Genomic DNA, 14,755 nt, shown 5'->3' with positions numbered 1-14,755 from the left:
GATTGGCTTTTAAAAATGCTCTGCATAAATTGAAAAATTGCCATTCAATATTGTATTTTCATTCAGTTACCCTTTCAATGTTACTTGGAGAGGGTCTTCATATTTTAGTTTTTGTGTTTGTTTCAAGGTTTTATTTGTTTTTTTTTAAGGTTTGGATCTTTGATATTTATCAGTAATTTTTTTTCATAATATTGTACACTGAGGACGGTCAAGCGGAGGTCTTGACAAAAATATTTACATTGCAATCTGCGTTTTTCGCTTGCTTGTATTATCCACTTTTCTCTCTTCTTTACGGTTTTTTCGTTGTCAATTTAAAAAGTGGCATCTGCTTTCAGAAATTGAAATTAAATTTTAATAGGAGCCTCTGTTTCAGTAGAGTGGATATTCGGATATTTAGAATTCGGATTTACGGATATAACATTCGGATGTTTGAATGTAACATACGCATATTATATATGCATTTCATTATGGGCTTTAAATGCTATCTCGTTTTTGACTGAAATGCACACTTCGCAGTGCTTGCTCTATATTCTAAAAAATGATTTTTTAAAACAAGAATTCTAATATGATTTTCTTAACTTTCTATTATCCTAATTTACTTTAGGTTATCCTAAGTAGTCCTGGCCGAGTGGGTTGGTGCGCTGGATTCGGGATCCTTTGTCTGAGAGGACGTGGGTTCGAGTCCCAGTGTACCCAATTCTTCAGTTTGGGACGGGGGTCAGTGGCGTGACTCTGTATGCTTGGCCAGAGTCGACCCAGCTCTAAATGGGTACCTGGAGAAATCTGGGGAAGGTAAACAGGAAGGGTGTGCGAAAGCATAGGGTGGCTGGCCCCCAACCCCCCATTGCACTTCCTGTCTGAAGGGCCAAGAAACGGAGATCAGCAACGCCGGTAGGGACTGTAAAGTCTAATGCCGTATCCTTTACCTTTTTTTTTATCCTAAGTAGTAAGTAGTTTTACTTTAGGTTTACTTTACTTATCCGAACTATTATCTTAATTAATTTACTAAATTCTAATATTGCTCCATTGGTTCTTGCGAACTATAGTTAGTGTCAATGGTTAGTGTTCAAACACACGAGCGATGTTTTCTTAACAGTTTTTTCTTTTGGTTCTATTTAATTGAAAAATAGCTCTTAGATAAACTGTAACTTTTGAAGCAATTTGTTTATTTTACAAAAATAATTTTTAGTTTGGTGATTTTGTTTAGTTTGGTGTTTATTTTGTGAATAACTTGCTGATCAGTTTTCTATTCGTTTCAGTGGGGAAAAAAAACATAGATCAAAATGTGTAGCATGTTATCTAATGCAGCTAAGTTTATTGCTTTAAATATGACATACAAAAAATGAATTTCTGTTAGTTCGAGTAACTAATTGCAATTGTAATTAAATTAGAAAAATTTAATCAAGTTAAAATTGAAAATAATTTTTGAACTTTAAATTAAAATTAATTTACTAATAGTTAATAAAAATGCAATTAAAATTATCAAGACGCAATTAAACAATATATAATTATTATTAAAAAGGAAACTCGGTTTTATCTTTTTAATTTAAACTTATTGCGGATCGTTTTATGTTTGCCCTGTGATAATATTTCATTATTGCATGTCTTAGATTTTAACTCCGTTTTTTTACTTTTATTAGGAAGATAATTTTTTTATTTTTTAAACAGTTAGTAGCTTATTTAATTTGGATACTCAATTTTCCTAATTAGATTATTTGCTATATTAGATCAAAATTTTCGATCAGCCATAGTTTTGTGAAGCAAGTTTTTCATTAATTTTTTACTACAAATACTGTTATGTGTTTGGGGGCGGGGGGTGGATTTCCGGTTGTACGGATTTAAATATTATTATTATTATTTTTCTTCTGTGAGATTGGAGCCATTGTGACTCTCACTTCGTTGGCAACCTTGAATAAAAGCGCACCTTTTTTTTCTCTTTTTTTTTAGTATGAAAAGAATCTGCTTTGTTCGGTTTTATTGCAACTATCCGGGCCATTTGAAAAAGGAGCTTTGTTTTTTCCTGAAGCAAAATTAGGTTTATCGTCATAATAAAATTAATTTTAAAAAAATTCCCTAAAAAGAAATAATCCTAGAAAAAATAGTGGTATTAAAGCCCAAAACAAGCAGAAACAAGACCATATAATAATACAATGCCCTCTTTCGACTAAAAATTCGGTGTTAGGATAAGGGTTTGGGATTTTGGAAGGGTCACTTGCCCAATTTGGGCATCACAGAGGTAGAAGGGATGAAACGGCACTGTCAACCTAATCTTGAAGAATCCCGCTGGTTTTCTGAAGGTGTCTCGTTTAAGATTCGGTTTACACAACCAACGGGCTAGAGTGTAAAAACAGAACATAAAAATTGTCAGCTAGACTATTTTCCCTTTTCTTTCTATCGTTTTTTTTTTTTTTTTTTTTTTTTTTTTTTTTTTTTTTTTTTTTTTTTAAAGCAATCAGCAAAAATTTTACCGGTCGAGTAGCTGATTTTAAAGACTGTGTTACCTCCTCTCCAGTGTGTCTAAGCATACCATCAAGATCTGAAATGAACTGTATTTTTAGCTAATAACACCATCTATATTTCAGGTAAACTATGATAGTGTTACTGAGATGCAGTTTTGGGCCAAAAATCTTAGCGAAAGTGCTTGCCCTGTACGTGCACGACATGATTTGTGTAGTATTCAAGCACAGCAATTCAGGCAGGAAGAAAGTAATTACATTAGATTGGATGGAGATAAATCTTGTGAGAGTTCTGTTTCGTCTATACATGTTGACTGTAAAGCCTCTAACTATTCAATCAAAGATAGCCCTATTGCTAAGGGTAATGAATCAAATGTGCAACATTCTGAAAGAGAACATTTAGTTACAACAACAGCTGTAGCTCATCAAATATCAAAACAATCTGACGTACATGACCAGAATATGAATTCTGAAAGACTTGAAAGCCAAGTAAAAGTTTCATCAATGCAAGTTCCTTGTGCTGCTAATACGAGTCAAGCCGCTTCTAATCATACTACTGAGGCTAGTAAATTAGAAATTATAGAAAGCTATGAACTTGAACTCTCGAATATAACAGCATCCAATGAAGATCATACTACTGAGCCAAGTGGAGCATATGTTTCATCAGTGTATGCCCCTTATGATGTTTACGAAAGTCCAGTCAAAAGAAATCCTGGTGACATGTCTAGAAAACCAAGAATTATGCAAAGTTGTGAAAGAGGTGACTTGAATCCAGCGCTGTCTTCAGACCAGCAAATAGTAGATAGGGCAAACGTACCTGACCAGCTTCTAACCGCTCCTAAAATTTCTTCAGACCCAAAATTAAATCTGGAACAATTTAGTTTGGAAGCCTCAACAAAGAGCAGGAAACGAGCTGAAATTGAAACAATTACTAGCTTCCCGTCAAGAAGCTATTTAACGTTGCTGAACGGTGACGTTCTTCAAAGACCCAAGAGTTCCGCTGTAGTTGAATCAGAGTACAAAAATACTTTCCCTTGGAAAAAGGAAAGAAACAGGGACTTCATACTTTCTTCGTCAAACACCAATTTAAAAGGGATTGAAAAAGCAAGTCTAGGTATAGAAAGGAAAACATTCCTGACTTTTGTAGAATACTCCCCCGCTGAGGTAAACTCTATTGAACATTATGTTTCTAAAGCGTCGGGTGAACAAGAAATACCATCTACTCCTATGAATAAAGGATTAGAAGAAGCTGAGACTGGCAGTACATTAAGAGGCATAAGAAATTGTCTGAATGATGGCGTTCTTAAACGACCTGAATGCTTAGCAGCAATTTGTTCAGATCAGGCAAGTTTTAATCCAAAAGAGGATAAAGAACATTTATCTCCCCCCTATAAAAAGAAAAGGATAAGTGACTCAGGTGCTGCCATGTCAAACCCGAATTTTGAAGAGGTTGCTAAACCAATATTAGTAAAAACAAATATTTCTTGTTGCACCTCTGATGGTGATTCATCTACCGGAATAAAGTTAACAGACCATAAGACTCTTATAACCTGTAGAGAATCAGAATTACCATATGTCTCTGATGCTAAAGAAATCGCGAAGAAGAAAAAAGGGACGCAAGTTAATACTCCTGGCCTTAAACCTGTTTCAATGCCCCAAACATCTGAGACAAGCATAGGAATCAAGCCAGGCCAGCAGATTTCAAGTAGCCAATTGGCTAGTATTTCTAATAATAGCGATGTAGGGCTGTCAGAAAACGTCATGGGGCTTAAGAACTATAATCTATCTTCTATGGCTTTAAGGTGTGATTCTGAACCTCCTTGTCCCCCAAATTTTCTAGGTACTTCTTCCAATAACTATGATGCTATAGACGACGACAACCAAAAGACAATAACCAGATCAGTTAGAGACTTATTACTATCACCTTTTAAACTGTCCCAGAGTGATGATGAAAGTGACGATTCTGAGGGTTTTTGCTTATCACCTAGAAGGGACTCCGGTTTGAAGAATTTGATCTTTGATGAGTTTCGACTTTCTGACTGCTCTGATTCTTCAGACGAAACCAATGTCACCAACCTGAAAATAAATCCAGACGAAAGAAAGTCAAAATCTCAATCCCAGTTGATGGTATTAAACTACCAAAATTACTCTCTTTCGGATAAGGCTGACAGCGGAGCCTTTAAAGGTATGACTGGGACTCACCATAAAGAAGATTCAAATAAACGCGATACATCGTATCCCAACGACATTGGAGGTAGAACAGCAGTCTTTTCAACTCCTAATTTATCATTTGATTATGATGGTAAAAATGAGGCTTGCAAAAGCCCAAACGGTGCTGGGAATAATTCACTGATTAACCGCAGATTTTTAGATGGCACAAGAGTTTCAAATAAATTGCACCGTTCGCAGGTTGTTAACGATCATTGTTGCCAAGACGACAACCTGGAAGATATGAATAAAAACCTGTCTATATGGGAAAGCTCTGAACTGAGTGACGATCCTATTTCTAATAATGATGTCGCTCCTGGTTATCTAACCGGGGGTGACTCTAGTTTTACGAAATTGCGACATAGACAAAATATGCCTAGAACCCAAGACAATGCCAATGTGCAAACTATTTCAGAGAACGGCACTGTTTCCAATATTTTATTAGCAAACATTCAAATTATTGGTGACTCACGCCTGAAAAATTCGCGGATTAAACAAAACAAGTTTCAAAGCCTTGATGAAGTTGAAGAAATAGCAATAGTGTTGAAGTGTCCTAGTTTAGATCACACGCTACTCCATTCTGACGTTATTCCGCGTTTAGAAGAGGACATACCCCTGATTATTGAAGAAGCGCCTGTGATATCAAGAACTAATAGCGCGTCAATTTCACGTTCCCCAAGGATCAATGAGCAAACAGGACCGAGAAAAACGCGGAGAGAGACTATACCCTTTAAAGAGACTAAAAGTCTTCCAACATCTGATCAACGTGAAAGTCAAGATTTCATTGTTATTGATTTGATTGACAAAGAGGAGGTTGTTATTATTGATAAAAAGACATCCTGTCAAGAAATAATACAGATTGATTAGCGCTGTCTTACAACTCAGGGTTTTCCCCAATGCTCTATTAGACGTATTTTTGTGGATAATTACAATCAAAAGGAGAAGAGATTTCGCTTAAAGTTTGGACGGAGTCAATCTTTACTAATGGAGATTTTGGAAAGTGCATTAAAAGATATGTAGTTTAAGTAAAGTTGGACCTAAAAATAGTCTACCTTTTTTTTCTTTGGATACTTCTTGCTCAAAGATTAATTTTGAGTCCTTCCTTCTGGTCAAAACTGTTAAAACCTTGTCCTTCCGTAATCAAAAGACATTCCTATTATGTTTTTGATCGAAGTTGCCTGAAATTTGTATCCATAGATGCAAATATGTTCTGCCTTCAAAAAAAGTCAAAATTGTTTCCTGGTGAGGGTTAGATGCGTCAAAAAAGTGCGCTTTTAAGTTTAATTTTTCCTAATGGACCTTTCCCACCAATCTAGGGAGACTAGATCATTTATTTGTGAGTTGGCAATAGTTTATTTTATAACATTATTTTACTATTTTTCTGTGCTTTTACCAAAGTTATGTAATAATTTGGTATATTTTGTAAGTTTATTTGTTTTGATGAAACAAAATTTTCTTTAACGAGTTCCAAATAGGGACAGGCCCTTATATTAGACAGTGACACAAAATATATACAAAGGCTGTAGATATTTTGATGACACAGTCGGTCATCATCATAAGTAGTGTTACTTTCTTTGATTCCTTTCTTAGTAATTATTTCATTCCTTGGCTGTTAGTCCTGTGTTTTAAGCTAGTTATTTTTTAGCCAAAAGATGGTATGTAGAAAAACAGATTGATATCTTTTATTGTAGGAAATTATGGAATGAGAGTGAAAAATTTCTTAGTCGTTGTGTCACTGTTTTGTTATGGTATAAATTGTTTTATTTGAAAATGACCACTATTACCGATAAAAGTTTATTTTAAATCTCAGCTCCACGGTTAGAAACTATTAAATTCCTTTGTTGTTTCATAAAACTGTTTTAAGGAAATCGAAAGTCACTCCATAAAAGATAAAGGAACTGGAATTGGAACTGCAAAACTGGAAGTTTTTAGGGGTGTATGGCTGTTGAAGTTTATTGAAACTATGCAAAGGGTTTTTCCTTTTTTTTATAGTAGGATTTGTACCATTCTCGTATTTATCAAAAGGGTGATGAAGTACTACAAAGGAAAGAGGACAGAGGTTGTTTAGAGGGAGGGCATTTGCGCCAGGTGCAGAAATTTCTGGGGCGCAAAATTTCAAATAATCTAACGGTTCTAATGATTTTGTAATTTTTAAAAAATTTTCTTATTAAAATAAAGTAGAGGGCGCAGCTAATAAATGAAAATAATGAATGCAAAGGTAAAAATAATATAATGATAATAGTTAAAATAGCTAAATTATTTTAGTTGTATCAAATTTTGTTAAAATATGGCCCGATAATTCTGTGAAAGACAATAACGTTAAACTGTTATAAAAAAAAATGTATATATTTTGATTGTATATTCGGTGGAGGGCACATTTTTCAAATACGAATCTTCCACATTGGCTGGAAATGAATTTTACTCTCTTCAAATAAAATTTTATTTGGCAAAAATAAGGTCCACCAAAGGTCTGTCTAGCCCTGAAAACTGCTGTTGATTTTTGTAGGTTTTTGAAACACAGTTTGAAAAATATAAACTAAATCTGATATAGTTTTAAAAAAAGTTTCGGGTATAATCTTTTCCGAGTATATTAAAGAACTCATCATACAAAAGAATTCTGTATTCTATGAGCTTTTCTGAGATCAAGAATTTTTGACTTTTCTTAAAATAGCTTTCAGAGTGCATGAAAAGATGAGTTAGGATCTTGTTTTCGAGAGAGTTCGAGTTCGAGATGAGTTCGGAATGTCTTCGGTTAATGAGGATTTTTTCAGGCTTTTCCCTCAGTATTTATCTATCTCATTTTGAATGTGTCAATTGAAACATGTACTCAAATGGATATTACCTACTTTTACAATGGTGCACGATAATCAGTTGATATTGGATTCCCAAACGTGGTATATGTTTGTGTAAGTAGTTTTGAATCCCAGCTTAGATACAGTTATGAAAACTCCTATCTTGCCCATGAGAAACTTTTGGTACAGAGTTCTGAACTTGGCGCCTCCTCCAAGCCCGCGCTCCGACGCGTAGATCGTACTACAACACCATAGGCGGGAACTCAATTTTGTTTTGTTGCATACACAGCTTCGATACCAATATTGGTTATCTAAGCTGTGCTGCCAGTTTCCTGTCTCCAGCCGCTAGTATCGCTACCGCGCACTGTGTCCCAAAAATAAATCGAGTTTTCATAACTGTATTGGTATCTAAGCTGTGTTTTGAATGTTCTCGGAAGTAATCTATCTACAAATATCTTCTAATTTTCTTGGATTGCAGTCTTATCAGATCGCAGTTTGCTTGGCAGAGAGTGGCTCCAATAATAAATGTACTATCAGAAAAGATTTTTCAGTTGTTTTTATTCCAGGCAGATCTACATATTCCCCCATTTTTAGTGCGTTCTGTTTCTCATTCCAGAGCTTCATCAAATTTAGTGCACTTGACTGAATAGAAAGTTAGGAAAAGTTTGACTTCTAAATATTTTCTGTTGGGTGATTAAACTTAAATTTCTACCTAGATCATCAGAAGCGAGATGTCTTATATTCCAGCTTGTATTGTCAAATTTTTTGTTTGTTTATTCTATTCTTTTCACCACTGTTTTCCTTGTTACTTCTGTGAATCATATAGACTTTAATATTGTAGACTAATGCTTAATTATCTCTTTATTTCAATGTCATGAATTAATGAGTAGATATGTATTTTTGTACTTATATTGGCAGTTTTGGGTATAAAAATAACTCGCTGAAAGACTCATTTATTGATATTTTGCTTACAAATTATTGCAATGAAATGTTTTTGTTAGACTTTTTTGATCTTTTTATAAGCTTTAAATAAAATTATTTTATGAGATTTTTCTGCCTTATTCTTCTTTTGTATTTGTTCTATGACATTTCTAGTTATAGGTCTTTTGCTTTCTGTATTCTCTTCTCCTAGTTTAAGGTGTGTCAAGAACTCAATTATCATCAATAATAGTTAAAAAAAAAGGTTTTTTTTTATTATCGCAGTTTTTTTATCTCTTTGACAAAACAGCTTTTACTGGACATGGACGTGTTACAACTAAGCTCGAGACGGGAATAGGGGGAAGAGAAGTGATAAATGATCCCTTACATAAAAATTTTCAATATCATGAGCAGCGCAATAGCGCTGCCTAAGTAAAGAACAATATGAGCTCAATGTTTTATTTATTTATTACTTTTTTTTGTTTTTGTGTTTTTGGACGAGGGCACTTCGTATAGAAGGAGCTGTCGTAGAAACTTCGAAAAGGACTCATTCGATTGAAATTCGAAGGGCTAGTGCCCGTTTTAACAGTCCAAAGTGATTGGAGGGCAACCGACCCCTCTCACGCAATTACGTAATATTGCGTTTATACTTAAAACGAACAATTACGTATATGAGGGGGTTTGTCTCCCTTGTCAATGCCTCGCTCTTTACTTTAAAGTTTGAATTTTGTTCCGATTCTGTAAGAATGACCCTTGAATCACAAAGGCCGTTTTAATTTGAAAAAATAGCTCTTTTGAAAATGCTAAAAATGCTTTAGCGTAAAGAGCAAGGTATGGACGAGGGGGTGAATCCCATCATATGCGTGATAATTTCTGTTGTTTTTAAGTTTTAATGTTGCTCCGTACTTTCAGGTGAAAAAACTTATTTTTTTAAATTTAATTTCTGATCGTTTTTTACATAATGCTTGGAAAACCGGCGCCTCTTTCATAGAAAATTATCTTCCCCCATGAAAAACTCCATGGAAAGATCCTTTCATTTAAATCCCTCCCCCGAACCCCCCTCCCCACTAGAAAAAATCCCCCTGAAAACATCTGCAAACTTCTTGATAACAAATACTATATGTAAACAATGGGCAAAGTTCATAACTTGCAGCCCTTCCCCCGGGGACTGATGGGGATTTAGTCCCCAACAATAAAACAATTAAAAACCTGTTTTATTTAACACAGTCATAAGGATATTCCTTACAGTAACAGCTACTGCAACAAAACACAAAACAAAATATTTATCATTGAAGTCAAATTGTTTAATGCTAAATGCATTTCTTAAGTTAAATGATATTGATAAGCCAATTTACTCTAACATATTAAACGAAAAGAAAAAAAAAAAAAGAATATTCATTATTGATTTTGGCTGTTGAGTCATTTTCACCTATTAGATAAAACCTAAATTGCTTATTTAAGTATTAATAAAATATAATCCTTAAACTATATCTGAAATAATAATGTAATTTGTTACTGAAAGTATAAAGTCGGCTTTATACTTTCCTACAAAATAATGAATTATTAAGTAAAACTCAGTTTGGCTTCCGGAAAAGACATTCTACAATGAATGTCTAAGGGGCCACCCTTATGGGGGGGGGGGTAAGCGACTAGTAGTTCTTTGAATATGGTAGCGTGCCATCAGTACCCGCTGTGCGTATAGGTTCACTTCTCTATCTACTATGGCAACAGTCTATCTGTTTTCTAAGGCCTATTAAAACTCACGATCTCTCCAGACAAGGAATTTTATTTTAAGAAGAGTGTGTAAAAAAAAAAAACAGGTAAAAGAAATATGAAGTGAAAAGAGGTCAAACTGGAGAGTTCTTCCTGGTTGTTACAATGTCGTGACTTGGCGAAGAAGTATAAATCTGGAAATGAAAAACTTACGTTAAATCTTGTAGATACACACGACAGGCTGTACCTCGTGTTAATAGAAATGCTAGTATCTAAAGAAAGAATGGTGATCCCACAGGAAAGTAGATAAGCCAATAAAGAGTAGCAGGGCTGTTACCTATATCTGTCGTCTAGAAATTGTGAATCAGAGCTCCCCGAATATTGTTCTAACATTCACTTTTTTGGGCAGTCCTCTTCAATCCGGCTTTGCAATAAATTAGAGATTTAAGTTTGGCCGTTGGAGTAAAGGGTACCGGTCTCGGTCGAGGAAAATAAAATTGGTAAGTGAGAGCATATAAATAAGATGGGTAAATAGAGATATGAAGACATCAGCCGGTTGTAAACTGATAAGACAATAAATAAATAAAAGAAAGGGACTTCTCACATACTCCCCAGCTTCGAAAAAGCACGGTTCGGTGCCATGCCGACAAGCCGTCTTTTTGTTTTTTAACCCTGTTTGGGTGCGGTTTGTGTCATCTAGGTATCTACTATACGAGAAGAATCTGAAAGATAGAGTGTTTAAAACATTAAAACACTTAAACTAAAGATCGGAGTGTCTAGAAAAAAAATCTCTATAGCACCCTAACCCATCAGGTTTTATTAAATGAAAAATTTTATGAAAAAAAGCAGAATGAAAAATTTTTCAATTTTCATGAATGAAAAATTTCATGAAAATGATAAAAACATGTCGAAAAAAGATTTTTTTTTTTTTTTTATTATTTGCATTTTGTCCCAAGGAATTAAATATAGTTTTGGAATAATTACAAAAGAGGTAAGATGTTTTAGTGAAGTGATTTAAGATGTCATTACGAAAATGTGTCTGATTTTCGAAAAAATAGGGAAACACTCCCTTGAATACATAGAATTTTAATGAAAATAACACTATCTGATTCAGCGTATCAGAGAATCCAACTTTAGAGGTTTCAAGCTTATATCTGCAAAAATGTGGAATTTGTAGTTTTTGCAAGAAGAAAGATCATAGATGCGTGTTTATTTTTTTTCTTTTGTTTTCTTCCCAGGGGTGACCGTATCGAAGCAGTTGGCCTAAAACGTAGAAAGAGAGCTCATTCTAACTGAAATGATGGAAGTTCTAGTGTCATTTTTAAGTGACCAAAAAACCGGAGGGCAACTAGGCACCCCACGCCACTTTTTTCCCAAAATTGTGCGATCAAAATTATGAAATAGTTTTTTTTTAGCATAGTTAAAAGGCCGAATAAATATGTCTTTGGAGATAAAATGACCCCTACAACCCCTGGAGAAAAATTTTTAAGTTATAAAATTTGCACATAGTTTTATTTGTTGTTGGAATGTATGCAAACAATATTTGGATGGGGAGGGGAGGACAAATTTTGTGATGGGAGGATTTTGCACGCAGAAAATTTTCTCTGGAGATATAGGTTTCCAGAGGTTGAACTTTTCTGGAGAAATTTTAGGCTGAGTGAATTTGCCAGAATTTTTGTTTTTATATTACTTGCTTTCTCTTTACAGATTCAATTTTGCGCATAGAGAAGGGTAATTGTCCTGGGTAAATTTTCACCAGGATTAAATTGTCCAAAGAATATTTCTGTAAGGAGGGAATTTTTTCGTGAAGGTGTATCCAGAAGCCCTGGTTCTATTTAAGATACGATCAGAAATTAAATGAAAAAAAAATCAGCTGAAAGTAAGGAGCAACATTAAAACTTAAAACAAACAGAAATTATTACGTATATGAGGGGGGTTGTCCCCTCCTCGACACCTCGCCCTTAATTCTAAAGTTTAAATTTTGTCCCAGTTCTTTAAAAATGACTACTGAAGCACAACTACACAAAATTCGTTTGATTAGAACAATTAGTGACTTTTTTGTAAGTGCCGAAAAACTGTAGCATTAAGATCGAGGTATTGAGGAGGGGGGCAACCCTTTTATATGTGTAATACTTTCGATTTATTTTCAGTTTCAATGTCGCTTCTTACTTTTAAGTAAAAACACTTGCTTTTTGTTTTTTTATTTAAGGAAGCTTACAGACAAATATTTTTCCAATGGCAAAAGTATACCGATTAAAGTATAAGTATATAAAAATGAAAAAGTAAGTAATTACAACAAATAAACAAAAAAATTGCCAAAGATATAAAATCCAAGCATTCAGTTCTGTTGAGCAATGCCAAAGCGTTGGACAGCTATTTTTTTTAACAATATCGTCAGTTTTGAACTTAGTTATCAAACACCAAAATATTTAATGCCTTTAGATTCAGTGTTTATAAAAAGTAACGCATTATCAAAGTAGTTTGTTCAAAGTAAAGTATTAAAACTGAGATTAAGAAAATCAAACAAAAAAATTTAGTTCAATATTTTTAATTTAATTTTGAATACCAAAAAGCAATATATTTGACACCTTTATACTTCATAACTGAAAAAAAGAAATCTTCTATAAAGTGACAGCTAGATAAATACAATCAATCCTAAAAAAAATGATGATAAAACACAGGAAACGTATCCGTTCAGGGGGAAAATATAGGGATTCCCAGCATTCCGTTCAGGGGAAACATTTCTGAATATAGTAGCTTCATATATAAGCTGACGCAAGCAAAAGTTGACGGCATATTTTTTCCAAAATTGCCCCTTGTTTCTATAATTACCGAAATTTCTTTAATTTTAAGAACTTTCTTGTGTACTAATAACTGCACTAACTACTAATAACCAAATAAATATTTAGGATCAAACAGTTCGTGGTAACGAACTGTAGTAAGGAGCGACCCGGCTCAATAGTAACCGAAACTCTAAAAAATGGAATTTTGATACCAGTAGTTACATCAAAAGAATCGAATTTTAATGCTGATTTTAATACATAAGTTTCGTCAAGATTAGTCTTACCCATTAAAAGTTACGAGCCTAAGAAAATTTGCCACATTTTAGAAAATAGAGGGAAACACCACCTAAAAGTCATACAATCTTAACGAAAATCACACCATCAGATTTAGCATATCAGAGAACCTTGCTGTAGAAGTTTCAAGCTCCTATCTGCAAAAACGTGGAATTTCGCATTTTTTGCCAGAAGACAAATCACGGATGCGTGTTTATTTGTTTTTCTTTGTTTTTTTGTTTGTTTGTTTTTTTCAAGGGTGATCGTATCGACTCAGTGGTCCTAGAATGTTGCAAGAGGCCTCGTTCTAATGGAAATTAAAATTTCTAGTGCCCTTTTTAAGTGACCAAAAAATGGAGGGCACCTAGGCTCCCTCCCTCGGTCATTTTTCCCCAAAGTCACCGGATCAAAATTCTGAGATAGCCATTTTATTCTCCATAGTCAAAAAGCCTAATAGCTATGTCTTTGGGGACGACTTACTCCCCCGCAGTCCCCGTGGGAGGGGCTGCAAGTTACAAACTTTGACCTGTGTTTATATACAGTAATGGTTACTGGGAAGTGTACAGACTTTTTCAGGGGCATTTTTTTGGTTTGGGGAAGGAGTTAAGGAGGGGGTTACTTCTCATGGGGGAAGAGAATTTCAATGAAGAAGGCGCAGGATTTTTCTAGCATTATTTAAAAAAACAATAAAAAATAAATATGAAAAGTTTTTTTCTACTGAAAGTGAGGAGCAGGATTAAAGCATAAAACGAACAGAAATTATTACGCAAATACCTCGCTCTTTACGCTAAAGTATTTTTAGTAATTTCAACTATTTATTCTACGGCCTTTGTGATTTAGGTTTAGTGTAAAGAGCGAGGTATCGACGAGGGGTCAACCCACTCATATACGCAATAAAAACATACGAATATAGAAGTTTGTTACGTAAGTTAACTCGTAAGTTACGTATATATTTTACTAATGAACACTTTTGTAAAAAATTAGAAGTTCTAGTTGCCTTTTTAAGTAATCGAAAAACTGGTGGGCAACCAGGCCTCCTCCCTCACTCCTTTTTCTCAAAATCTTCAGATTGAAACTATGAGAAAGCCATTTAGCCAACAAAAAATTAATATGCAAATTTCGTTTTAATTATTTATGTGCGGAGAGCCAAGATCATAACATGCATTAATTCAAAAACGTCCAGAAGTTAAATAAAAAAAAACAAGTTTTTTTAAATGAAAGTAAGGAGCGACATTAAAACTTAAAACGAACAGAAATTACTCCGTATATGAAAGGGTCTTTTCATACTCAACGTCCCACTCTTTACGCTAATTTTTTTTACTGTTTTAAAAAGTAGAGTTAAGAGAAACAGTCAAACTTTAGCGTAAAGAGCGAGGCGTTGAGAAGGAAAAGCCCCTTTCATACACAGAGTAATTTCTGTTCGTTTTAAGTTTTAATGTCGCTCCTTACTTTCATTTATTTTTTTTTATTTAATCACTATAAAAAGCTGGTTTTTTGATTAAATGTTATCAATAGTCAGGCTCTTATACTTTCATTTTTGCCAAGGATCGTTATTTACTTACAATTCATTATTATTAAGAATTTGATTTTTTATTTTTTTACTTTTTTTATT

General features: G+C 34.1%; 1 protein-coding gene across 1 annotated transcript in view; it reads left to right on the top strand.

Annotated features, from left to right (window-relative positions):
* The window catches only part of LOC136040832 (uncharacterized), an 80,598-nt gene extending 74,888 nt beyond the window's left edge, over positions 1-5,710 (top strand). The window contains exon 8 of the mRNA XM_065725168.1: positions 2,583-5,710. Within this exon, the coding sequence (XP_065581240.1) occupies positions 2,583-5,531 (2,949 nt within the window). The 3' untranslated portion in view covers positions 5,532-5,710. The remainder of the gene's footprint in view (positions 1-2,582) is intronic.
* The last annotated feature ends 9,045 nt before the right edge of the window (positions 5,711-14,755 follow it).

Source organism: Artemia franciscana, chromosome 21, assembly GCF_032884065.1.
Source record: "Artemia franciscana chromosome 21, ASM3288406v1, whole genome shotgun sequence".
Lineage (NCBI taxonomy): Eukaryota > Metazoa > Arthropoda > Branchiopoda > Anostraca > Artemiidae > Artemia > Artemia franciscana.
This window is presented reverse-complemented; position numbering and strand designations above follow the sequence as displayed.